Source organism: Protopterus annectens, chromosome 11.part0 (genome assembly GCF_019279795.1).
Source record: "Protopterus annectens isolate FY-2018-M chromosome 11.part0, PAN1.0, whole genome shotgun sequence".
Taxonomy (NCBI): domain Eukaryota; kingdom Metazoa; phylum Chordata; order Ceratodontiformes; family Protopteridae; genus Protopterus; species Protopterus annectens.
This window is the reverse complement of record NC_056745.1, coordinates 469,772,415-469,798,283: the sequence shown is the minus strand read 5'-3', so window position 1 is coordinate 469,798,283 and position 25,869 is coordinate 469,772,415. Positions and strand designations below refer to the sequence as shown.

At 36.8% G+C, this 25,869-nt stretch overlaps 1 protein-coding gene across 1 annotated transcript in view; it reads right to left on the bottom strand.

The window, feature by feature from the left end:
• Nucleotides 1-2,354: 2,354 nt before the first annotated feature.
• LOC122815463 (cAMP-regulated D2 protein-like) overlaps nt 2,355-25,869 on the bottom strand; it is a 511,271-nt gene continuing 487,756 nt past the window's right edge. Inside the window, exon 8 of the mRNA XM_044087977.1 lies at nt 2,355-3,072. Within this exon, the coding sequence (XP_043943912.1) occupies nt 2,617-3,072 (456 nt within the window). The 3' untranslated portion in view covers nt 2,355-2,616. The remainder of the gene's footprint in view (nt 3,073-25,869) is intronic.

The window sequence follows — 25,869 nt, the reverse complement described above, 5'->3', positions numbered from 1 at the left end:
CTGTGACCTACTATACAGAGGCACAGTCAACTAATCTAAAAGGGTGGCGAAAGCCAAACACACTCTGGCTAGGCTTATAAATGCCCTAGGGCAGATAGCCTAGTATCAACCTATAAACCTATGAACCTATATATAAATATAAATATATATATATATATATATATATATATATATATATAGATATATATAAACAAAAGCTGGTAACATTTCCCTACCTTCGTGCGTCTGTGCCAGGAGCTGTGAGTAGTGACATATGTGAAAAATATGAGTTTGGGTTGGTGGAAGGCTGAGATCAAGCTGTTCTGCAAGTCATAGACGGTTATACCTTTGTCCTGTAAGGATAAAATCTACATAATGGTGTGCAGAACACATTTATGCAAGAAGTGATGGTGAACTTACGACATGTTTAGCCTGTGCTTGCATTGACCAGTGCACTGTGCAAATGGCAGGTTTGAGAGAATCAAAATATCAAGAACGGTCTCTTGATGTCAATCAGGATGTGTTCATTTGCAAGTAGTGTGCTTTATTTATGGTTCATTTTGAACATTTTTAATGGAGAAAGTACCCTGCTTTTTGATCATTTTCTGCAGTTGTGTTATTTGGAGTTATATAATTTCAGTGGTGTCTAGATATTGTTGGAATGTACTTCAGCATGATAGTATGACAGGTCTACGGTCTTACCTGTATGAAATATACTTGCGTGTGACACTGTGACAGGTGTATGAACTAACTATTTAATCTTTTAGTTTATCTATAATATTCTCCCATTTACAGTAAAGAAACAGTATACTCCATGAATAAAGACTTCTTGGCATTTCCAGAATTCTCAGATACATGTTATATTAAAGCTACAAACCTTCCTGTTGCCTCCTTTTTTCCTTGTACAGCCCTATCTATTCCTTAAGCCTAAAATACATCTCCTGACTTTTTGTGCACATACATTAAGATATTTAAAAACATTCTGTAATGCTGTGTTCTTGTTTAATCTTTTTTTGTTAAGGCATTTCATTAGCATTATTGTTACCAGGTAAGTGACTACATGAACAGTCTATTTTGTCCATTTTACAAATCAATACCTAACTTTGCAGTTCCTCACTAACAAACATCTTACTTTTTTCTGCACTCCTTTGACAGCAGAAGCACTGCTGAGATTATTGGATGAAAAGGATCACACAGATTTCTAGTAAATATCTTTACATGTGATAAAACTTTCAGCTACTCTTTTATTTCCCCAGCTTACCTAAAATCCATTTAAAAACAAACAGATGCACTAACTGTCTCAAGCATGTACCAGCAATGGCATTTATTGCACTTGTATGTGATGAGGCCGGGCAAGTTACCTTCATAACTGTACATGTTGTGCAACATGGTATAAATACATAGTTATTGACAGACATCTTTAGTAACATAGTTATTCTCCTACAAAGTGATTTCAATTTAAACTCTCCTTTAAAGTAAGTACAAAATGTGTCTTATCATATTTGCCTCCAGTTATTGTACACAAAAGGTTGTGGACCAAGCAGGATGCAGTAAAACTGTGTTTTGAGAAGATGGAAACAGTTAACACTTCCCTGTTAGTTGATCAAAGCATTCTTCATACTTCAAATATAATCAGCAAAACAAAATGCATCAACCAAAAACAATCTGAGTGAGCTCACTATGCCTGAACTTCATTCTGCAATACCCAATAATCCTTTAGTGACTTCTCACTGAGTTGCATAAAAAAAAAAAATTGACTGCTCATGTAAATTGTCTACCGCAGGTATGTCAATTTATGAGATCTGTGGAAGGTGCAATTCATATACACCCACTCACATATATGCACACTAACAACCCCCACCCCCATATCTTCACTGTACTACACCATGACTGGTTCCTTTAAAGTCAATGGGTGACTGTTGTCTTTCGATGATGTTACATTTTTCCTCCACCTGTGGTAATTTATGCAGCCAAGCAATTCTTTGAATCACTCAGAAGTGTAAATTGTTTGTCAAAGGCTTTTCCATAGCAGAGCACATGGCTAAAAATATCAGCTACTCCCCTGTATCATCTAATTACCATGCAGCTTGGCCAGTGGAACTGCACACTATGCTGATGTTCCTGCTAGTGGAAAACCTCAGTGGCAGGGAGCTCTATGAATTGGAAAAGGTTACTGTAAGGGGGAAGCCACTGGTGGTAATGTTTCCCACTTGTGGCAATGCTTTCTGAAACCCATGGTCTGTGCTATGCTTTATTAATTACAAAGATTCTTGGCTAAAGTCTATGACTACCATAGACTGGTCATAACTATGAAATCCTTTATAGGAATTGTTAATAATGAACAGTAATGTGGCTGTATTTCACAGAATGCTATGTCACCGTCTATTTGCTTGTTTATTTCTCATTGAATTTGCTTGATTGCAACAGTAATTACAACATTCATTCTTTACATATTTTGGATAATACAAGTTTTTCTATAATTTATGGGAGTTAAACATGAAGTACTATTTGAAAAAAGAATTGGCCAAAATAATATATCACACAGTGCACAAATACATGTCTATGCATATCTATATTTATTGTGTTCATTTTTTGTTCTGTTTTGCACAAATAATATTTGGAGTTCGAGCATCTTAATTATGAATAAATATTCATTTTGTCCCAAAAATCACATATCTCTTCTCTGTATTCCTTGCCAGTGTTTAAAGGAACAGTGAAGTTCATGACCTGCCAGTTATTTCCTTTTGTATACTGAGGCCATTTTGGAAGAGGCTGCTGACTGCAGAATTTTGTCTGGTTTGTAGCACCATTAGGATCACCAGTATGTGCAAATTGGCCCCAGAAGCAACTCATCTGATTGGCTAGTAGTTGTTCTTCTGCAGTAAAGGTAAAGTTGGTAAGACTTAAACTGTTCCACACAAAAGGCACATCAGTACCATGGCACACATGATGATAGCAGTATTTTTTGTCTCCCCATGGGCGGAAATCTACAGGCACACGGTCAAATACATAAAGCCAGAGTGGGCTGTCTAGTGCTGCCACTGACAATGCAGCCTTTCGAGTAGGGCACAGGAAAACATAATCAGTTCCAACCTAAATAAAAAAGAATATATTAAAAAAGTTTATAAAAATAATTTAATTGCAGTAGTATATATGTTTTTGATGATAGTTTCTCAGATCAGATTTCTTTTTTATAATTACTTTGTTTTACATATAAAGCAGCTGTTGAAGCATATTCCTCAGAAAACATTTTTTAAATAAATTCAATTAGTGTGAGTCTAATTAAAGCAGCAGCACAGCATATGCTTACCACCACACAGATCATATTTTATAACACTGAATTACAGGTGCAAAACATGTTATGCTGATTACAGCTTGTGTTATTTCTAAATAGAATGATGCATGCAAGTTTTATGTTAACATTTCGAGCCATTTGTAGTTTGCACTATGAAAAAGTTAGCATCTGTGTCTGACATTGTCCATTTTCTACAAAATGATACATTTATACCACTATATTCAATAATACATATATCATGCATGTCAATATGTAAAGTAAAAACATTCATCAGTCCAGTCTTTCATTATTTGTATTATTACCGTGCTAACTACAGCATACTGTAGGATCATAGGATCATAGAAAATACAAGGCAAATGAGCCTAGTGACCATTTCTAAGTTGGCAGTACCTACCCTTAAACCTTACCTACTTTTTCAAGGAGGGCTAGACCATTCAAACGTGAATATCCATCTAATCAGCTAGTTCCCAGCTGAAGGAATATGATGTGCAGTGCTGCTTAATTCACAATGGAAGTCTATTCCAGAGGTGGTGAAAGGCTACATAGTGAATATATCTCTTCACTGTGTTTTATTTATTTGTTAATGTAGGTTTAGATCTCTGACAAATCATCAAATGTAAGTCATCTGAAATCCACTACTCCAAATCATATTACAAATAATAATACCCTTGTGGCTCTGTGGTGTGACAGCAATAATATGAAGTGAACCAAGCCAGTCTATACCTGTATACTGTGAGCAGATACCTGACACATCATTAGCTGAAACATGGTGCAAAAACCCTTCTCCTCTTAAAAATTACTTACTGCTCTTGAGTATGTGGAGGAATAAATAAATAATAAGAAAGTTGAAACAGTGTAGAATTAACTGAGCATGGCAAAAAATGAGCATGTGGTCAGTCACTTTTAACCATGTCAGCAGATTCTTTTAAGCAGTAAACAATACATATTATGGTCTGCACATGTGTATGTATTTGATGAAACTGCTAGATAGCTGGAACATGTGAATGGATTAAAATATATCAGCTAGGCTGCTTAAAACTGCATTCCTATTTTTAGGACACTGACATATTTCATTTTCATTTTAGATATTTAGTACTGTTCTAGTGAATAACTTCATTTATAGATCTTGGTAGTAACAATGTTTTATTGGATACTGGCAGTGTTCTGATAGATACACAAACTACTCCACCAAAAAATAAAAATTTAATAATGCAAAGCTTTCAGGCTAACCACCCTTCATCAGTGGTCTGATAGCACTTGCTATTTTCACTTGTATTTTCTTATAAAAATACCTAGATATGTTTGTTCAGGGAGACATTACTGACTCTGGTTCTGTCTCTCACACGTGTGATTTCTAATAAATGTTGAAACTCTATTAAGACTGTTTATTTATTTAATTATTTTTAAAAATTTCCTTAACAGTGTGGTGCCGTGACTCGGATTGATTATTCCGAGTAAATCAGGGGTTGGTACTGTGGATCAACAGTCTGTGAGAGTTTTTTGTTTATTGGTTTCTCCAAAGTATTAATTCACAAAGCAGCACCAATGATAGTCTTGACAGACTTTCTGTTGTATAAACTAATCTACTTTTGTTTTCCTACAGAATAAGCTCCTGAAAGGTAACATTTTTTATTTCATCTCTGTCTTTATAGTAACTAACAGAATGAGAGTGGGAAGGAATTTATTTTTGAGAAAATATATATCACTGAGCATGAGAGTGAGTTTTTGCAAATAAAAAAATTGGCACCTGCAGTGTATGAACGGGAACAGTCCCATCTTTGATCAATACAGTTGCCACTAGATCCATATTATGAAGGTGTCAAAAGTCCTTTTAAAATATAAAGAAACAAAAAATATCCCTATATAAATAAAACCTTTAACTAAAGGCATGCTTTTCTTGTCGGCACTTCTGCAGCTTTAAGATTTTAGGCATAAAATTTGCTTTGAAAACTATAGTGTACTATATTCTATAGAGTATTTTAAAACTTCCTAGCACATCTCCATTTACACAGTTCTGCTTAAGCACAGATACCTTAGAAAAAAATTGCTCTTTACTTTTTCCAAAATACTGACGGTAATTAAATAGTAAATTAGAACGTTTAGAGCCTGTATCATCTTACATCTGGACAACTCATAAAAATAATGTAGGATTAATTAAAAATGCACTATCTGTTCAAATAATATTAAAATCTAATGTCTCTCTCCCAGCCGTACCTCAGTATCCCTTCCCTGCTGTAGCTGAGTCTGGAATAAAGTCAGTCATTTCAGCCTTATTGATGTAAAAATCATGATACCTAAGAAGAGCCCATATAATACCCCTATTTTACCTGTAATAAAAACTAGATAAAACACTTATAAATGTGTGCAAGACCTTAAAGCTGTAAATGCAGTAGTTATACCTTCTTTCCCTATTGTCCCCAAACCTTTTACCATTCTTAGCTCTTTATCAACTTCCGCCAGTGTGGCATTGTTAAGGTAGCTTTAAGACTACTAGCCCAAAGGCATAATAAAGGATTTAGACCATGGCATATTATATCACAAAGTTAAGTTCAGTGGTGGCTGCCCTTCCCCCATGCTTCAGGGCTGTAGCTATAATTTCCAGACTGGTTCTCATGGCAACAAAACTCACTTTGTTGCAGTTTCACATTTCATAACCATTAAAACTCAGTAGCTTTCTGCTTCCAAACTTTTTAAACACAATAACCTTTTGGCAATGTTGCACTTTACTGGCTCACCTTTAGTTTTGTGCAAGTGTGGACGTGGTCCAGATGATTGACGAGCGAACCTGAATATGAAATAAGGCATGACTGGTAGCAGTACATATTAGCCACTGACATCATGCATACAATCCCACAGCCAACAGGCTTGCTAACAATTAAAACAAGTTCATCAGAACCTTCCGTTCTAAAGGCTGCCTAACTCACCTGCTCATCTGCATTCATTGTATGCATCATGCTAGGGGTTAACATGCATACCATGCCAATGTCTAAATATACCCTTCCTTTGGGTGAAGATTTAATGTTATTGTGTCATGCAACATTAAACTACTCTTGCTGGTGCTAATGGAAGGCAGTGGGTCCTATGTAAAAGCCGGAGTAGGTATATCCAAGTGGTGGGGGGTGTGGGGGGGTGCCACACCCCCACTGGGGGTGTAGGAGGCTTTCCCCCTGCAAAAGCAAGGGGAAAACATGTAATTGCTGTTTCTCCTACAAGAAAGAATGTGGAAATTGCGTTAAATTATTCATGCCTTTGACATTCTTTTCTGGCTAGAAAACCACATTGTGTTGCTTATTCATGAGAACAGTGACACGTCAACCAGCTGGGGCAGAGTTTGGGCGGCACTTGTTACTGCGCATCTGGTGAGCCAGTCAAGTAAAATATCTCCATCCTTTCTTTGCAGATTTTCTACTGCAGATGAGACTAAAACAAAATGCACAACTGTCTTTTAATTACTAACCATTTTATTCCTCCTAGACCAGACCTGTAAGACATTCTCTTACAAAATCCTGACCTGATTTTATTTGTTAATGGATCATGCATCAGAAAAAAAATGGACTACTTGTAGCAGCATTTTTCTGTCTGCAATAAAAATAAAAAATTACTAACTGGACAGTGACATTGACAAGTTTCAGCTCAAATTGCTAAATTAGTAGCTACAGTATTAATAAAGCCTGTAAAATCAGTTACTATTTATCATACTTCTACCCTCCTGTATTGCTGTTAAATGCAATGCACATTGCTCTACATTTTCTGACAGTACAGAAAAAAACAGGCTGTTTTGTTAAATCCTATTCAAGTTTCCTTTTTGTAGCCTTTTAAATTGATAATGTACTTATTTATTTGTAAAGAATTTTTGTTTTGTTTTTTTTTTTTTAGAATCAAGCTGACAACTCCAGAAGAGTAAGGCAGACCCATAATAAATACTGTCACTCCCTGGACTTACCACTTCTACGTTAATTGACATGGACTTATCATTTGCTTTCCTATCTGAAAAAAACACAGTCTTAAAACAGCTTTTACTGACTGGTATGCTCCTTACACTTCCATAGTTATTCAGCACCTAGTAAGCCCCTGTTATATTTATTTGTCTTATAATATTTTTCCTGTATAAAAAGATGGTATCAGATGTGAACAGATGTAAGCAATTAAGGTTGTATTCAATAGGTTATCGACATATAAATAGGAAGTTGATATTAGCTTACAATGTATATCATGATCCTGTAATGCAAACAATGTTAAGTATTGCCGTTTATAATTGTGACAGATCTTTAAGGCACAACGGAGTACATTTTTTAATTAGGTTTTGTAAATCAAAACTGAAATATTCATATATAATAAACAAGATGTCTATCTTGTACAACAGTATCCCTGTGGAAATGTTTTCATCAAGTACTTAAAATAATGAAAACACAATGAGCAGATCAGACTGCTCATTGTTTTTTGGTTATTTTAAGTTTTGGTTTATCTATTTGGTTCTTGGTTTGTACTTTCTCCAAGTAGTTTAACTATATTCAAGAGATTATTGGATAAATGATCAAAGAATAAGATTTATGAACCTTATTTAAGAGGAATCAGTATTTCGGTTGGCCATTTGGCCTGAACCCTGTACAATTCTTATGAACTTATAGACTTATATGATTTGTGAGAAATACGTCCTAACACATGTACAAGCTATGCTATCTAAGGGAGCTGTAAGTTCGCTGTTAACAGTCAAAGAGTTCTTGTGAATGACATCATTTGTATTGATATGAATAAACAATCACTCACACCTGTTTTTAACAGTAAAGATCAATAAATCACAAACCAAGACATGATTGTTTAGATAAGCTCTGGATTGTCATCTCTGCAATCTATGTGAATTTATAGCTGACTAAGGCCCTTAGGATGGCTAGAGTTTGCCTGTCCAAAACCCATCCCCTTCTAACAATAAACAGTGAAAATTAAAGGTAAAACAACAAAATATAAATCAAAGTAAATCTTATTGTCTACAGGCTATCTCTTCCTTCCTACAAACAGTGAAAAACAGTGGTAAACAATAAAACATTTATTCCAATAAAAACTTCCCTTACCAAGCTATTGCACAGTCAATTACAAACCAATACAATGAAAATTAAAAGTAAAGCAACAATAGATATAGATAGCATGAACAAGTTTCATATCTTAAAAGGGCGAAAATACCAGATGGATGGTCCTGAAAAGGACTGGACCTTAAAAAGATTTTTAAAAAATGACATTTCATGCCAATCTAGCCCACTTGGAGCTTATAAAAGAGTAGTATAGTAATCCTATGTTGATTATTGCTTTATCAATAAAGTATGGAGACCATTTATAAGTTGAAATCCAGATCCTTTATTAATTATGAAGGATGGCCACTTAAAGAATCTGGATTTCAACCTATGCATGGTCTCCAGGTTTTACTGAGAGAAGGCAAGCAGCCATCAATATAAGATTAATATACTACTCTTTTAGAGCATCCAAGTGGGCTAGATCAGCAGGAAATTTCATTTTTTTAAATCTTTATAAGATCTGTAGTCTCCTAACAGTTCTTTTCAGGACTATCCATTTGGTACTTTTATGTTTGTCCCTTTTCTTCTCTTAGCAAGAAGGAAAAGGTTAGATAAACAGCACTCGCACCTTCAGATGGTCTGTAGAATTTATCGCGAAAGGGTGCAGACTCCATACCTGTAGAATGAACTTTCCATAGTTTTTGGAAAACTACAGCCTGGAGGAGAAAAAGAGGCTCTGATACACGTTACTGAATCTTTCCTGCAAAGTTCTACATACCTTCGGGGACCTAGCCGTGCTTTGGTTACTATTACTTTTGGAGTCTGTCTTAAAGTAGGCACTGACCAATTAGAGATGCTTTCTGGCTGACATTCTCTGTCTCTTCAAAAACATCATTATTTTCCAAATATGTATCTCAATCTGTTTTCTGCTGAAACAAATTACATGACCTTATTTTGTATATGTTATGCTCCACATAAAAGTCAGTAAGCTGATATTGATCAGTTCTAGGTTTAATGTGAAGATTGCCTACTTGTGGAAAGACCTTTTTGTGTCTAAATTTAGCAAAGTAGATAGGGTGGGATGAAGGGGCAGCTTCCCAAGTGCAAGACGTTAGTGGGCAATATCAGTTGATGCCAATTTATTGTATGGTAGTGCATTACCAGCATTAAGAAATGAGCAATGATAAAGTACTTGGTTCTACCTGCAGTATCAGCTAGGTTCAGCTTCAAGTTAAAGCAGTTCTTGTTTTTTCCCTTATCATTGCCTTCCTGCCCTAAGATTTCAGTCATATGCTATACATCATTGTTTCTGTTTGTTCTTTTTAGAGTCTTAAGAGTACTACTTTGCTGCATCGTATGTGGTTAGTTAACCCCATCAGTAACAATCTATTCCACACTCACTCCAGAAATATCTGCGTAACCTTCAGTTTCACTGTCTTGCATTATTTGGTATCCTCTCAAGTAAGTCTCTTTCCTCATCATTTTTTAAACACCTTTAATGAGTGATCACTTGTGACATAGGCAAAACTGCCTTTATATAAAAGTAATCAAACTGTATTAACAAAATGATACCACACCAGGTCACGGACTTACAAACACTATTCTAATAAAAACTTGGCACTTCAGCTACACAAAAGCCTTCAAAGAGTAAAACACATACAAAAAACACACCCTTAAAATAATATAATCTATTACCCACTTAACAAACAATTATCTAATAATTAGCTTCCAATTGCAGTCTTTATTCAGTCCATTTGGTTCCAGAATATTATATTTCAGAATAAAGAGTGTTTCTTTATATAATAGTTTATGTTTAATGTCACAACATTCTCCCAAAGATAAATATGCATGTTCTAAAATAGTGGCTCTCAAATCATCAGCATTAGATGCATGAAAATCTTTAAAATATGTCCCTAAGGGGCTATCCATTCTGGCATTAATAATGTCCCTGACATGCTCTTGAATTCTTTTTTTAAAAGATCTAGCTGTCTCCCCCACATAATATAACCCACAATTACATCTCAATAAATATATAACTTTCTCAGTATTACAATCTTATATTCCATTGGGTGAAAAATACAATCCATTTATCACATCAAATTTTTTAACCACATATTTACAAATACAACATTTTTTGCATGCATTTGTTCCTGCGTTAATAGCTAGTTCATCATACATAGTTGTATTAGGTGGAATATAATCTTTATGTACCAACATGTCCAATAAATTCCTACCTCTCTTATATGATATTTGTACTCTATCTGAAATTATATTAGCTAAATTTTTGTCCTTCAATAACAATGGCCAGTATTCTTTAATCACGTCAACAATTGTTTCAGTCAGGACATTATGCATAGTAACAAACTACACTTCCCTCCTATTATTCCTCTGTTTACTGTATATTTTTTGTATTATTAGTATAGTGTACCAAAGGTGTTCCATTGTAATATGTATATATTGCCTTACATCCTGCTTCCATAACTTTATTGATCTCATATCCCCTACCTATAAACATTTCTGCTGTTCTACATATCTCTTTATACAGATTATGTTCATCATTACACAATTTTACAGTACGAAAAAATTCATTAAATGGTATCATGGACATCAGATGCTTTGGATGGCAACTATTACCATACATGAAAGAATTAACATTATCAAATTTCCTGTATATGGACGTTGTTACAGGCTAACCTATTTTGCCTTTTAAAGTTATATCCAAAAAGTGTATTAAAAACATGTGTATAATCAAAATTTATAACATGTATAGCTAAAGCATTCTTTTCTTTTTTAATTTTTTATATCTCTTTGATGCTCAAGAATTCTGTCTTTAAAAGATCTATTCGTTTTACCTACATAAAAGACTGAGACATAGACTACAAGACTGTTAACTTGGTCTATTTTGCTTTTTGTCAGCTATGTCATGTTTTTATGTAGGTAAAACAAATGGATCTTTTAAAGACATGATTCTTGAGCATCAATGAGATATAAAAAAGAAAAAAGAAAATACTGTTTTAGCTGTACATGTTATGAATTTTGATTGTACACATGTTTTTAAATTTTTTTGCTTTGCAAGTTTTAGATGTGGGTATGAGAGGTGGTGATTTATTGAATCACACTGAATCAGTTGAGCAGAAATGGATTTTATTACTAAATGCAGAAAGATCACCAGGTCTGAATGGTGTTTCTACAATGAAACCATTTTAAAAGGTTGTTATCTGAAACATTGAGTAACATCTTTTTAGATAGTCTTTATTTACATAATTTTAATGTGTTTTTAACATCCCCCATTCTATTTACTATGTCCATTGTTATATGACATCACTATCATGAGCTATTCTTACTGGCTGGCTTTGTATATTGAAATGTTTGTAATGTTTTCTATGGTTGTCTGAAGAAGTGGTGTGTTCATCGCAAAAGCGCTTACCATTTCTTTTGTACATTAAAGTTTTTGATATTTTAGCCTTGTTTGTTCGGCACTTTATTTTATTTTAGTTTGTATTCTTATTTCACCCTATATCTGTTTTTATAATATTTTTAATATATCCACCTCATTTATACAAATATGCTTTACTACCTTTTTCTTTGCAGACCATTTCTATTTTTGGCTTGTTTGGCAGCGTGTCTTTATATTTACAGCCTTTTTTAGTAGAAATGCAGCCTGAACCTTTTGCAATTAAATTGCAACAATTTCTTTCTGCTGGGGAAAATATGTTATTCTCCCTACTTAACTTGAGAAATAATAAATTAGCCACTTATAAGTTGCTGCTGCTTATTTGTCTTTTTAATTTGTTTAAGCTGTTTTATGAAATGTTATCATGTGACTGTTATTTTGGATTTTGATTGGCTGGTTTTGGTTTAAATATGATGTTAGTATGCCTGTTTTTGTAACACTGATGAAGAGTGCTTAGTGGCATGAAAGCTTTGTGTCTTTGATTAAATCAACTATACAGACAGTTGTTTTTTTGTTTGTAGTACTCCTTACAGGCAGGATATAAGGTGTAGCAACTGTTTGTTACATCTCTAGCAAGTAGTTTGTTACAGTTTAAAAAGAAGAAAATTTGTTTTTTTTTAAACTAAAACATGAGCACTGTAGTGCTTCATGAGGGCAGGGTATAAACTGTAGCAACTTTTTGCTTCATTTGTAGCAAGTAGTTTGCTACAGTTTAAAAGAAGAAAGTATTTGTTTAGTAAAATATGTTTAAGGCGAGTTGGAGCAGGGCACAGAAACAGGACCTGGCTGGGGCGGACATGTTGTGCATGTGACCACCTAATTTGTGTGCCAGTAGAATGGTACATAGATCTAACTGTAAAAAGCTAATTAAGCCAATTGCTTACAATGTAGCAATCTGCTTATTACAGTAAAGTACCTTTTTTTCCCTCTGATGGAGTGGGATGCTAGTTCATAGTACTAGTCCAGGGCATTGGTTGAGCCAGCTTTGCTTTTGAAATGAAGTAGTGGGAGAGGATATATTAAGAAGGGCAAAATCTGTGTTTGAGCCATGTTTCAGTCATGCCCAAAATATACGCTTTTTTTCTTAGTAAAGACAAGCATCCAGTCATTTGTTATTAATGCTCCCAGTGTTAAGGTGTGCTATTTATAGGTCATAGGTACTTCCTAGGCTATTGATCTGTGAGGATCTTAAGAAGCCTAACCTTACATTCCCATAGTAGTTTTTAGCCCTTATATTTTGCATATGAATAACCCAGAGAAGTGCCAAACAAAGATATATTGATACATTTACATGTTTTCCCTAGCCATGAGGGACAGGGGTGCTAAACTGGGATGAATTTGTGGTGATGCATCCATTCATTGAAATTACATTTGGTTAGAGTAAGAGGAGTACTTTGTTTTATGTGGCATGGAAGATGGTTCCATACAACTGACATTCTCTATGATACATACAGATCCCTTCAATATGTTCTATTTATTTTGCAACAGAGATTGGGATCTCTTTAGTGGATATTTATGATACCTTTGGACTTCAAAATGTGTAATAGATCTAACAGAATAGGATATGCTGAAGCTCTAAACATGAAGCAGAGTTGCCTCTCAGAAGCCTGCATGATACTGAAAAGAGGAACGAGATTTTGAGATGGTCTGCATAGTTCTGACTTTTTCAGTGAGAAAGCATTGTAGTCATTCCAGTTGTGACAAGTGTTTGGACAGGTACATACCTAAAATGGGCATTTTCCTCAATAATCGGCTTAATGGGTCGCAAGTACAGTAGCATGATTACATCCCTGGAACTAGATAAAATACCTTTATAGATATAAGCTGTGTGAGGAAAAAAGGCATGCATACATCTGTGGATACATGGTGATTAAAGGGCAGATCATTGCTGACACAGGTCCCCAGTTCCCTAACTACAGGATCAGTTTTCTGGGAGGCTGTTATCAGTGCGTGAAAGTTACAAAAGGAGTCATGCTTCCAGAAGGATACACTTATACACGTCTTGGCATTTAGTGTTAGTCCATGGTTTTCACAACAGCTATTTGTTTAGAACATGCCCTCTTGATGGATCTAGATGTCTTCTGGGGAGATTATGATAGCAACAGTTTGCAGACATCTGGATACTTAGTTTACCACAAACCCTTAACATTATTCCAAGAAGTAAATTCCCTTAATGAATCTTAACTGGGTTGGGTCAAGAGTCTGCAGGTTACCTTTAATTGTATTTATTAATTCCATAATGATCCTTTCCATAGCCTAACAGATGAGATTGGTTAGGGTTATGCATTTTTAGTTACTCAGGTCCATTGAAGACCCACCTTGGTACAATGAAATGACTCTTGTTGTCCTCCACTCATCCAGCAAGAAGCCTGTTTTGAGGCTGATGCTGAACAGTTTCTTTAAGGGTGTAAGACAAGTCATGTTTTAGACTGGCCACTAGACAGCTTGGTATGTTATTTGGCCCTATACACAAAGTATTCTTGGCCCTTGTAGCGCCTTGAGAACTTGTTCTTTGGAGATTTGGGGGGGGGTTGATCTAAGAATACTGGAGATGAGACTAAAGTGAATATTGAGCTAAATTTGTCTGCTAGAAGATCAGCTATGTCCTCTGGATCTGAGTATGTGAAAACATTTGCTAATAGCTATGCACAGTGTTGGCTATTATTTCTGTGATTAATAACATAATTAAACATAGGAACATAAGAACATAGGAGCATACTATATCCAATAAGAAACAGACATGACCGCAGTATCCAGTACTAAAAGATTTTACTAACAGTGCACAGAACACAAGTGCTTTCACTACAATAGCTTCATCAGGTATTTAAAAAGCACAGTAAAACCCAACTCCTATAAAGCACTAAGGTAACAGTCACATGATACATTCCAATCACTATTTAAAAGCATAATACATACAAAATATCAGCACATAATTTAATAGCACATAAAAACATAATAAAACATAAACACATTAGTGAAAGCTGCACTATCTCCTAAGGGGTCTATTTTTAAGTCTAGGTCTCAGGGGTACAGACTCATTAAAACCATGCCCCAAGTCCCCCCTCATCCTAACAATCCATGTAGACTCTAAGTCTTCAGTCTTGTTAACTATGTCACCTAATCATATTAGGTGTCATCAATCAAATTATAGAAGTTGTGTTTTACTGTGCTTTTTAAACACCTGATGAAGCTATTGTAATGAAAGTGCTTGTGTTCTGTGCACTGTTAGTAAAATCTTCTAGTACTGGATACTGTGGACGTGTCTGTGTCTGTTTCTTATAGGTTCATAGGTTCATAGGTTCATACTAGGCTATCTGCCCGAGGGCATTTACAAGCCTAGCCCATAGTTTTGTGGCTTACGCCACCCCTTTAGTATGGGGAACTATACCCATTATTTTGCTGTGCCTCTGTTGAGCAGTGACACTGAGGTAATCCCTGGGGTATATCTGCGATCTCCCATCCATTGGTCAAGATTTCTCTTGAACAAGGCCAGCGAGGTGCTCTGCCTCACATATACCGGGATTTTATTCCACAGCATAGGGAGTCTTTGGGTGATGAATCTATCCCTCCAGCACGTCCTATTAATAGCCGTGTCGAGGTTTAAGTCTCCCCACCTTGTGGCTCTGACGGATCTAGATTTTTGAGGTGAAGCATATTCATCAAATCTGGGTTTGACATGGCCTTGTATGTTAGGCAAAGGTCACCTCTGAGCAGCGTGGCGACTGAATAGAGCTGGAGTTCTTTCAGTCGGGCAGCATAGGACAGATGTTTGAGACCCTTTATCCTTTTGGTGAGGAACTTTTGTGGCCTCTCCAGCTGCTGCAAGTGTCGGGTCAGATACATTCGAATGGGGCATTGTACTCAATCATTGGTCTGATGAGTGATGAGTATAGGGAGACTATGACCTCCCTTGATCTAGATGAGAATCCCTTCATGATAAGGTGGGCAATGTAGAAGGTCTTCCTAACTACTTTAGCTACATGGGTGTCGAATGACAGACTACTATCAACCTGGGTCCCCAGGTCCCTGATAACTTCTTCTGTGCTCAGTGGATTGCCACCTATTTGGTAGCTAGGGGTAACCTTGTTTTTCCCGAAGGGTATGACTATGCATTTTTGGCATTTAACTTTAGGCCATGGCTCTGGCACCAGTTATCCGTTTCTGTGAGACCCTTCTGAAGGATATCTGTGTCAGATGTGTTTTCTACTATGGCCCAGTTTGCAGTCATCTGCAAACTTTGTCAGCCATAACCCTCCTGTGTTTGCTTGTACTTCGGAAAAGTAGATGCCAAACAAGAGTGGGCCCAGGACTGAGCCCTGTGGTACACCACTTGTGACAGGCTTTGAGTCTGACATGGCGCCAGCAACTCTGACCCTGTGGGTTCTGTCACTCAGCCAGTTTGCAACCCATCTTGTGATGTATGGGTTAACATTTAAGCTGATGAGTTTTTCAATGATACCCGAGTGGGGTATTGTATTGAAGGCCTTCGCCAGATCGAGGTAGGCTGTATGGACTGCCTTTCCCTCATCAATGGCTTTGGTGACTGTTTCGAAAAAGTCAACCAAGTTTAGAAGGCATGATCTGCCTTTGACAAAGCCAAACTGGGATGGATCCAAAGTCTGCAAATTCCCTATGTCTTTTTTTATGAGGTCCATTATGATCCTCTCCATGGCTTTGCAGATAAGGCTTGTCAAGCTAATGGGCCGGTAATTTCCAGGGTCGGTGGAGGCACCGCCTTTGTGAAGTGGGACCACAGTTGCAGTGCGCCACTCCCTGGGTACGTATCCAGAGGTAAGACTATGATTAAACAGCTGTCCTAGCTGTGGGTTTAATTCCTCATTGAGTTTGTGGAGCACACAGCCGGGGACACCATCAGGTCCCATGGATGCTGTGTTTTTTGCTTTGGAGAGAGCAGTTCTCACTTGGGCGTTGGAGATGTTTGGGGGGCTGCAATCGCTTGGTATAGACATCTCTCCTTTTGGGGAGATTGGATTTATCCATTTTTGACTTTCATTGACACAGGATTTCAGCCTGCTTCAGTGGTATTTCTTTTTATTCCTGTTTCATAGGAACATATTAGTCTAGCAATCATAGAGACAATAAAATACCTAGCCATATACACAGTTAAGCAGACAAACTTAAAAGTTCTTGCTACCCTTTTCAAACATTTAATAGTGCTCACCTCCTAAATTCAGCAGGGCCACACATGATACCCCGTTGTAAATTTGTGTCTACCTATCCAAAATCAAGACTTGCCTTAAAAGCAGCCAAAGTAGCCTTTTGACCTGTAGTGGTAAATTATTCCATAGGCTAGGAATATGTCGAGTTAGGAATCTATCTCTTCAGCAAGTCTTATTTATTTGTTGGAGAAGATTTAGGTCCATAGTGCAGGTGTTGGAAGAGCCACTGGTTATGTGAAGAAATTGGAGGTCAAATAGGACTAGGTCTTTCATGCCTTGAAAAGTGAAATGCAGGCCACCTCACAGCAACCTGTAGGTGACTGATTATAAAGACGGTTCTGTTAATTTCTTGAAAAAATTAAATGAATGCTTTGTGGTTATCCTTTCCTGGAGTGGCTATTTTTACCTCATATCTGGCTTTGATTGATTTGATCAGGGTCCCACAAGTCTCTTGTATAGTTTAGCAAAAATATTTTTGCACCTTGATAGTTAGATTTATCTTTGTCCACAATTACATTTTTCTTTTATTATAGAGACTGCTTACATTTGGGTTTCAACTTCCACCACAAGTTTATTTCTTAATTTGGCATTGTATTTATTTCTGAGGGAGACAGAAACATCTATGCAAATGTTTATATGTAAATGGAATTTGGCAGTGAAGGATTCTACACAAGATGTGGGGTCATCAAGATGGAAGGGGCTTTTGAATTAAGCCAGGTCATCATATTCTTAACAGGTAAGCCTTTGCATATCTCTGAATACAAAATTATTGGAAGATGTTTCAAGCTTTAGTCTTATGGTGAATGTGATTGATTTGTGGCCTTATTTGACCAGGGAGGAAGTTACAATTGGTGAAAAGGAAAGCTGCCACATTCTGGTAAGGACCAAGTCCAGGATTGTATTGCTCCTTGTTGGACTATGGACTAACTGGTCTAAGACATTTGTATTGTTTAAATCCAAAAATCTCTGACATACATGTTTGAGGATGTACAAGTCTTCCAGTTTATGGAGGGGTAGTTGAAGTCTCCAAGGAGAATGGTGCTTGTCTTAATACACAGACATTGCATACTAGTAGTTAGATAGGCGGTATGGGCTAAGGGGGGCATAGAGGGGGTTCAGTAGTTAGTTGTGCTATGATAAGCAGTTTATTAATAGGAACCTGAATGTGGAGGGATTTGAGGTCATAATCTTGTCTAATGAGTCTGGAGGGGAACTATTCTTAAAAATAGGGAGACACCACCACTTTAGTGCCTTCATCTAATGCAGCGAGCCTGAGTGTATGCCTGCCATTGAAACCCTGCACTGATGGAGTGCTTTCAATGGTCTCAAACCAGGTCTCTGTAATGATGTATATATCAATGTTTTCGAGGGTACAGAATGCCTGTACAGGAGTGGAGACTGTTGTTAAGGCTCCTAGCACTGAGCAGCAGTCCCTTAATGCTGATTCTGTTTAGTTATGTTGGAAGCTTCAGAAGACTGGCATTGCCTAAAAAAGGCACTATGAGGGTGCACAAGGATTTAGCCAATATACAAAAGCCTTGGGGGACAGGTGCAGGCCATCCCGGGCAAAACAGTAGGGACTGTCTACCATCTCTTCCCAGGGTGATATATATTGTGCTCCCCTTGAAGGACACTTGAAGCTAATCCAATTGTTGAAATTGGTAATATTTTATTCATATTGCAGCATCATTCTTGTTGGTAACAGAATGTTGCACAAGGCTAAGTTTATAATAGTCTCAGACACATATTATGAGAGCTCCATCCTGTCTCTCTTCATGCAGTCTAGAGGGGTATATATCAAGTCATGTACTATGACTGTGTCATATGTATACTTGTGGTTCAAGCACTTGAACAAAAAGAGTAAAGAATAACTACTCCTTGGTTATCCACTCATAGCAAGCACCAAATACATGAAAGAGATAGGGCTTGGAAAGAATGGTTAAAACATAGATATGTTCAAAACATAGAATTCTTTAAAGAATTATGTAACCATGCTAAAAGACAGATTAATGCAGACAAGACAATCTACTACAGTAACCCCTTACTAAATTAGTGTTCCAAACCTAAACGAATTCTGCTCTTGTATTAATAACATGCTCCATCTTGGAACAACCACAACTTCTAATCCTGTCTGAAATAATACGCCCTCTGAAATAGCTGCTTATTTTAACACACATTTTATAGAAAGAATAAAAGTCCTTACTAAAGATTTTCCACCTAACACTCATGACATGCCCTATCCTCAGACAGCAAACACCTCCTGTTTCACCTTAAAATCAGTTGAGACCTCCTACATCAAATTGCTGTTCCTTAAACTGAAACCCTGTTCTCCTACAGTACATAATCTCCTGGCAGAATACATAAAAACAGTCGCCAGCTCCATTGCCCATGTCTGTCCTAATTAACAGATGTATCAAAGAATCATAATCCTCTTGGAAAGCTTCCCTCATACAATACACAATTCTGCTTCAGATAACCTTATACATCTTCACAGAATTACTCAAAAAGCCTTTAACTCTGTTGAATGTTGGCTACAGGATAACCACCTGCTACTAACCCCCCCAAAAATAAACTACTTCCATTTTTCCAAAATCCCATTTTCATGAAAAAAATTACTTTCAAAATTCTTCCTTAAATAATACCATAATTAAAGTTGCCTAACATATAAAACTACTTGTCAACAGAGTCAATGACAATCTCAGATTTGATTTACATATCTATAACAGCATCAAGAAAACTCATGAAAAACTAAGTGCACTTCTTAGAGTAAAGAAATCCATTACAAACTCTGCCAAAGTAATTGTAGTTACCACATATACCCTGTCTCCTATATGGAGCCCCCACCATGACCAACCTATAAGCCTCACTTAGTTCTAAACTTCAACAATGCTGCAACCAAGTTGTCAGATTTGCTTGTAAAAAGCCTTATCAGAATCATCACTGTTTAGTACTAAAATGCTTAACTGCCTCAAACTTCCTTACCACCTATTTTATACCCAGGTCATCAACCCACAAAATCATCTATACCTCATTTGCCTGCCCTGCAATTAGTCCCATACTCAAATACTATCTCCCAAACCATCCCCTTCTCTCTAATTATAAACAACTTTTTTCAATCTACAAACCACAGAGGGGTGTTGGGGTCAGAGTCTATTCCAATAATGTTGCAAGAACTTGAAATAAAATTCCTGTATCAGTCAAGTCTATCTCACACCTTCATCTTTTCAGACAATTACTTAAAGTCTTCCTCTCTGCCTCCTGACTTTGTCCCTGCTCCGCCTCTTGGCCGTAGCTTCTCCTAACATCATTCATTAACCTCTTATACCTCCCTTTAAAGCACTAAATCACTTAACCTGCTTATCCCCTTTTAATACTCACTTAAACTACTATACCTACTTCTAATTAGCACAATCAAATAACCATTTCATCACTACTTCTCTATTAACACCTAAATTTGCTTATCTCCTCTAACACCTCACTCTAATGAATTTCTTAAAGCTATTCCTACTTACCTATCTTATGCACCATTCTTCTGTCTGTAAATTCTCAATACAATGCTTGTATATTAATGTTTGTGAATATCAATACAAATGTTATCATTCTGACTACTCTGATATGTATTCACTGAAACTGCATTATAAAATTAGTTATTCTAAATATTGATTGCGTTAAATTGTTACCTTGGAGCTTTACACCCTGGCCTCTGCTAAAAAAGAGTAACTATGACCAGTTGAACTTTCCCTATAAACAAATGTCAATAAATTATTTATTGTTTATTTAAGTATTTATTTATTGTCATTTGATTACCAGGAAAGTCTTACTCCGTAGAAGCCCATTTTCAGAAGAGGCCTAGGGAGAAACGTTCCAATTTATTGCAATCTTCAAAAATAAAACAAAACATCTGCAGTTTAAATAATTATAACACATTAGACATAATATAAAACATTGGTTAAGAATCCATACAAGTTATATGGCAGTCACTTAATATTTAGAGGAGTTTTAAACAGTTTGTAGAGAAATTAAAGGTCTAATATAAACAGGAATTGCAATATGAAGTGAGGGAAAAACAGGCTTATGGTTATTTAGAGAAAAAGTTAGGGAAGAGAATATAATAGAAGTAAAGAAGTAAGTGAAGAAGCATGAGTAAGGAGGTATAAGGAATGAAGAGGTACTTATTCACAATTAGGGATATAGTTTATCCTGATTTTGAGCAAGAACAGAACCAGATTTTAGCTAGAAAGTCTTTCAGAGTGGTTTTGGAAGATGGGAAGGAGGTTATTCACCTGATGGTTAAAGATAAGGAGTTCCGGGCCTTAGCAACCTTGTACGAGTACAGACAATGCCCAGCAGATTTGATAGGTTTGTAGACAAACAGGAGTTTTTGATCATTGTATCGCAATGACCGACTGGGAACATAGCTGTGCAGAATGTTTTTCAGTGCTGGATAGGCAGATGGATGCTGGATAATTTTATAGGTGGCAAGAAGCTGTGCATATTTTAGTTTATGAGGCAGTTCTAACCAACTTAGGTTATTTAGTGCTATACAGTGGTGGATTCTGAAAGGGGTATTGGCTGCAAATTTAGCAACTTTGTTATAGCATTGTTCAAGTTTTAATTTTAGTAAAGCGTGGAGGTTAGTAAGAATGGGAGTGACATAAATAAGTGTGGGGAGGAGATAAGTAGTTGCAAGTGCAGTTTTACTTGCATCGGTGAAAAGGTTTTTGGTTCTGTAAAGCATCCCTAGTTTTTGATGAGTTTTTCTTAAGCAGTTTTGTATATGCAGTTCAAATGTAAAATTATCATCCACTAGCAAACCTAATAATTGGGTTCCTATTACGTGATCGAAGTTTTAAAACTTCGAACATGACAATATCGAACTTGTCTGTTCGAAGTTTCAAAACTTCGAACACTGAAAAATAAATAAATAAAACATGCAACAGTAAACTAACTGTTGCAAGCAGGGGGGTAAGTATTCCCTTTCCGCACTATAGTGCGGTCTCGGAGTTGGTATATTTAAAGAACGGGGGGGTGTGGGGGGTGCAAGGGGGCTTACCCCCCTGCTTGCAACAGTTAGTTTACTGTTGCATGTTTTATTTTATTTTTTTCCATGTTCAAACTTCTGCAAGTTCGACTATATGGTTTCGACCATATAGGGTTCAAACTTGTTGAAGTTCGATCACGTAATAGGAAGCCTAATAACTTACTATGAGAAGTGACTTCAATGGTTGTATTATCAAGAGAGATTACTTTAAATTTTGTTTTTTTGTGAGAGGTATTTGGGGAAAAAAGTACTAGCTTGGCCTCCTTGGGTTGAGCATGTGTTCTGAGTTATGAGGGTCCATGTTCGGCTACCAAATAGTAAAACACTTCAACCATGAAATAACAAATGTAAAACAATGTTTTACTTTGCATGTTTAGCGGTTTGAGTTTTCGAGTATTCGGTAGCTGAACATAGACCAGAGTTACAAAACCATGTTTCAGTGTCTGTTAAAGCTTCCTGAGTAATTTTTTTGGAGATGTACTATGTTGTCAGATGTGAAATGAGAGTTGAATCATCTGCATATTGTATTAGGGTGGCCTGTTGTGTGGATGTATAGTGCATGTTGGTGAAAATCCTAAAGAGGAGCAGACCAATGACTGAGCCTTGTGCTAAACCAGTGGTGACTGGGAGGTAAGGAGAGAGTGTAGAGTGCCATTTTACTACTGATACCTTTTGGACAGGTAGCTTTTGAACCAAAGAAGGATGGGCCGAGAGAGACCTAGTGAGAACATTTGAAGTAGAAGTTTGCTGTGGCAAACTGTGTTGAAGGCTTTAGACAAGTCTAGAAATAAGGAAGACACTAATTTGCAGTAATTTATTGGCAGTATCTATACAGATTAGAAGGGCAGTGTTAGTTCTATGGGAAGGGTAGAAGCCATGTTGTGTAGGAGATAGGAGTTCTTCCTGCAGGAGATGGTCTAGCAATTGTTTTTGAACACATTTTTCAAGTATTCAAAAGTATTAATAAATAAATAGAGTACTTGTAAGGTGTGGCAAATCCTGCTGTCTGATAGGCAACTGACTATGACCCTCTCTTTGCACAGGCTAGTGACTGCTGCATTGATGTGTCTCATGATGGAGTCAGTTATCAGTAGGATATGAGATTGTGTAGAGGTTTGCCTTATGGACTTTTGAACTGAGTCACTCTGACTCTTAGATGTCTGATTCACTTCTCAGAGTGACATCCTTTAGATGAGATATTAAAGCAAAGCCCAGTCTCCTTGAGGTGGTTGTAGCTCAGATGATTGTAAAAGATCCCATGACACCTTTCAAAAAGAGTAAGGGAAGTTCCCCAATGCCCTGGCCAAATTTCCCCTAGTAGTATAAATACCACCTCAGGTATCTTCTGAAAAAAAGGCTAGTAACCTAGTGGGGCTAACCCAGTCAACAGAAGAACATGAATAAAATGAAATGTTTCACACTGAGTGATACCTGTGATGTGTGTCGGTGAGGTTGCTGAGGGTACTTGCTTCTTAGATTACATTTAGGAGGCTTTTGTGGTTTATGTAGGTTACTATTAAGATCTTCAGCATATGAAGATCTATGGGATTGGTCTGTGTGTGCTTTGTTTTGTGTTGTGTAGTACTGATAACCTACTTGTTATTTTTTGTGGCTTTGTGCGAAAGTTTTGTCTTGCTTCCAATAACACTGTATAATTACATCTCACTCAGAAACTGCATCTGCTGGTTTAAGTGATGGGTGATTGTCAGTAAACATCTGACAATTGCTACATTGTCTCAAGATGCCCATTTCAACTAGCCTACCTTCCATTGTTTCATGTGCTTACTAATGTGTGCTGAAACTGAATGGGTCATTGTGCCTATGCATTTGGAGTTGATTTACTGCAATACTAGTCTAAAACAAACAATCTAAGTCTACACGCAAAGAGCAATGTACAACCTAACATGAACCAGAGCGTCTTTGCACAATTACTGACCATTTAAAGTTCAATACCAATTGGGAGAGAAAGTTATATAGAGAAACTTAAGGCTCTAAATGACTGCAGCTATACAATGCAGTCACTTGCGTCACTTGCATCACTTGCGCCACTGAATGATGGGCAATGTCACACTAACTCATGTTATTTATAACACAGAAAACAAGAAACAAAAACCTCAGCCGAGCACACCAACCAATATCTTAAGACCACTAAAGTTCAAGATGAAAGGGTTAAGTGAAAAGGAATTTGTACCCTGTAGATTATGTCTGATTAATTGTGAGCTGCACTCTGAAACGTAAGGATGCTTGAATTTGAATTAGGTTGGCTGTCTTCCTCTTGAAATCATCTAATTAAGAGGTAGCATCATTTCCTAAGGATTGTTCAAGCATAGTGAAAGGTGTCATCTGCATTTGCACGAGGCAGAGCAATATAATGAATAATTTCCTGTCACTCTATGTTTAGATTTTTGGTGTAAATTTGTAAGTTTTATGTGGGAGATATATGATGGGATTTGTGAGAATATGTCATGAAGTAGACATGATTGCTATTTTCAGTAGGAAGGGTATCAGAAAGGAGTAGGCAAAGGTTTCAGCTGAGTAAGAGGAAGATGGATAATTAAACAGTGATGGTTCAAGTTCATTGCACAGCCTAATTATTTGATGGAATTTAATTACTGTTTAATCAGATTAAGATAGTTAAGAATATGACGATATTTGTTTAACTAATTTCTGTTTGCTTCCAAGATGTTGGGAAAGGAAGCTCTTTTTTAAACTTTTAATTGGATGATGGGAGGGGCTTTGAAAGGAAGTGGGTTAAGTATAAAGTAAATGATATGGGGTGAAATAGGAAGGGGATCAGGTGGAGAGTGAAGTGCATAGTACAGCTGAATGGTGCAGGGATTTCATTCTCTGGTAAGTAAAGCAAACAAAAAAAAATCTGAAGAACTTTATTTTTAACTTGCAGGCCCAAGGTAGTTCTCTAGTTGGAATCAGTTAGATAGAGACACCCCTAAACAGTGCATAGCTGGTTTACAACATTTGTATAACAATTTTTTAGGTCAACAGCTAGAGTTGCCAGTACAGGTCAGTCTTCACTGAAATCTTTAAATACTTGTTTTTCTAAGCAGGACAAGCTGTTCGTGGGTAAGAAAGCCATTAGCTATCAAGATATAATACTGTTTAACAAGCAAACTACAGTAATAGATAAAGTCTCCTTGTCTTTTAGTAGCAGCACTGGCTGCAAGCTCAGTGGTGCTAATGGTTTTAGCAGCTAATCTAGTGGCATGCAAGGTGTCTGCTTATTGCCAATACCGAAAAGCAATTTTGCTGGCTGCAAACCCTCATTAGCAGAAGACTGTTAATATTATGCAGAATGAGAGTTGAACTAACTACTTTCAACACTGGGCAGAAGGGGCAATCTTGCAAGCCTTGTAGCACCCTAAAGAATCAGTTTATTTATTTACAACAAAGACAAAAGGCAGAAGATCTCTAATGTTATACAGAAACAGTGGTGACCTGATAACTTTCAAGCCTGGGAGGAAGAGGCCCTCTTGCAAGCCTATTAACACTCATAGCTGCCTGTCTACTTATTGCCTGCACAGAATAACAACTTTTGCAGTCTGCAAACCTGCCTTAGCATAAGACTGCTCTTGTTATACAGAATGAGAGGTGACATGATGACTTTCTCCACTGTGTGGAGGGGCAATCCTATAACCGTGAGTAGGTCTGATTCATGCTGCAGAAAGTAAAATTGTTGTGTAAGTTTGCAGGAGTGTGAGCTTATCCCCATGTTGGGAATTGGTATGTATATGTTTGGGAATGTGGGAGCTTGCCCCCAACATAGGGCACAAGGAGTTGCCCCCTGCAAAAAAAAATCATTTTACTTTTTCACTGGGTTGAATTTTCAATGAGTTGAACTAAACAAGTTTATTCCTCATCAAGCTGAAACTCAAGAAGGTATAAAGGAAGCATGCCTG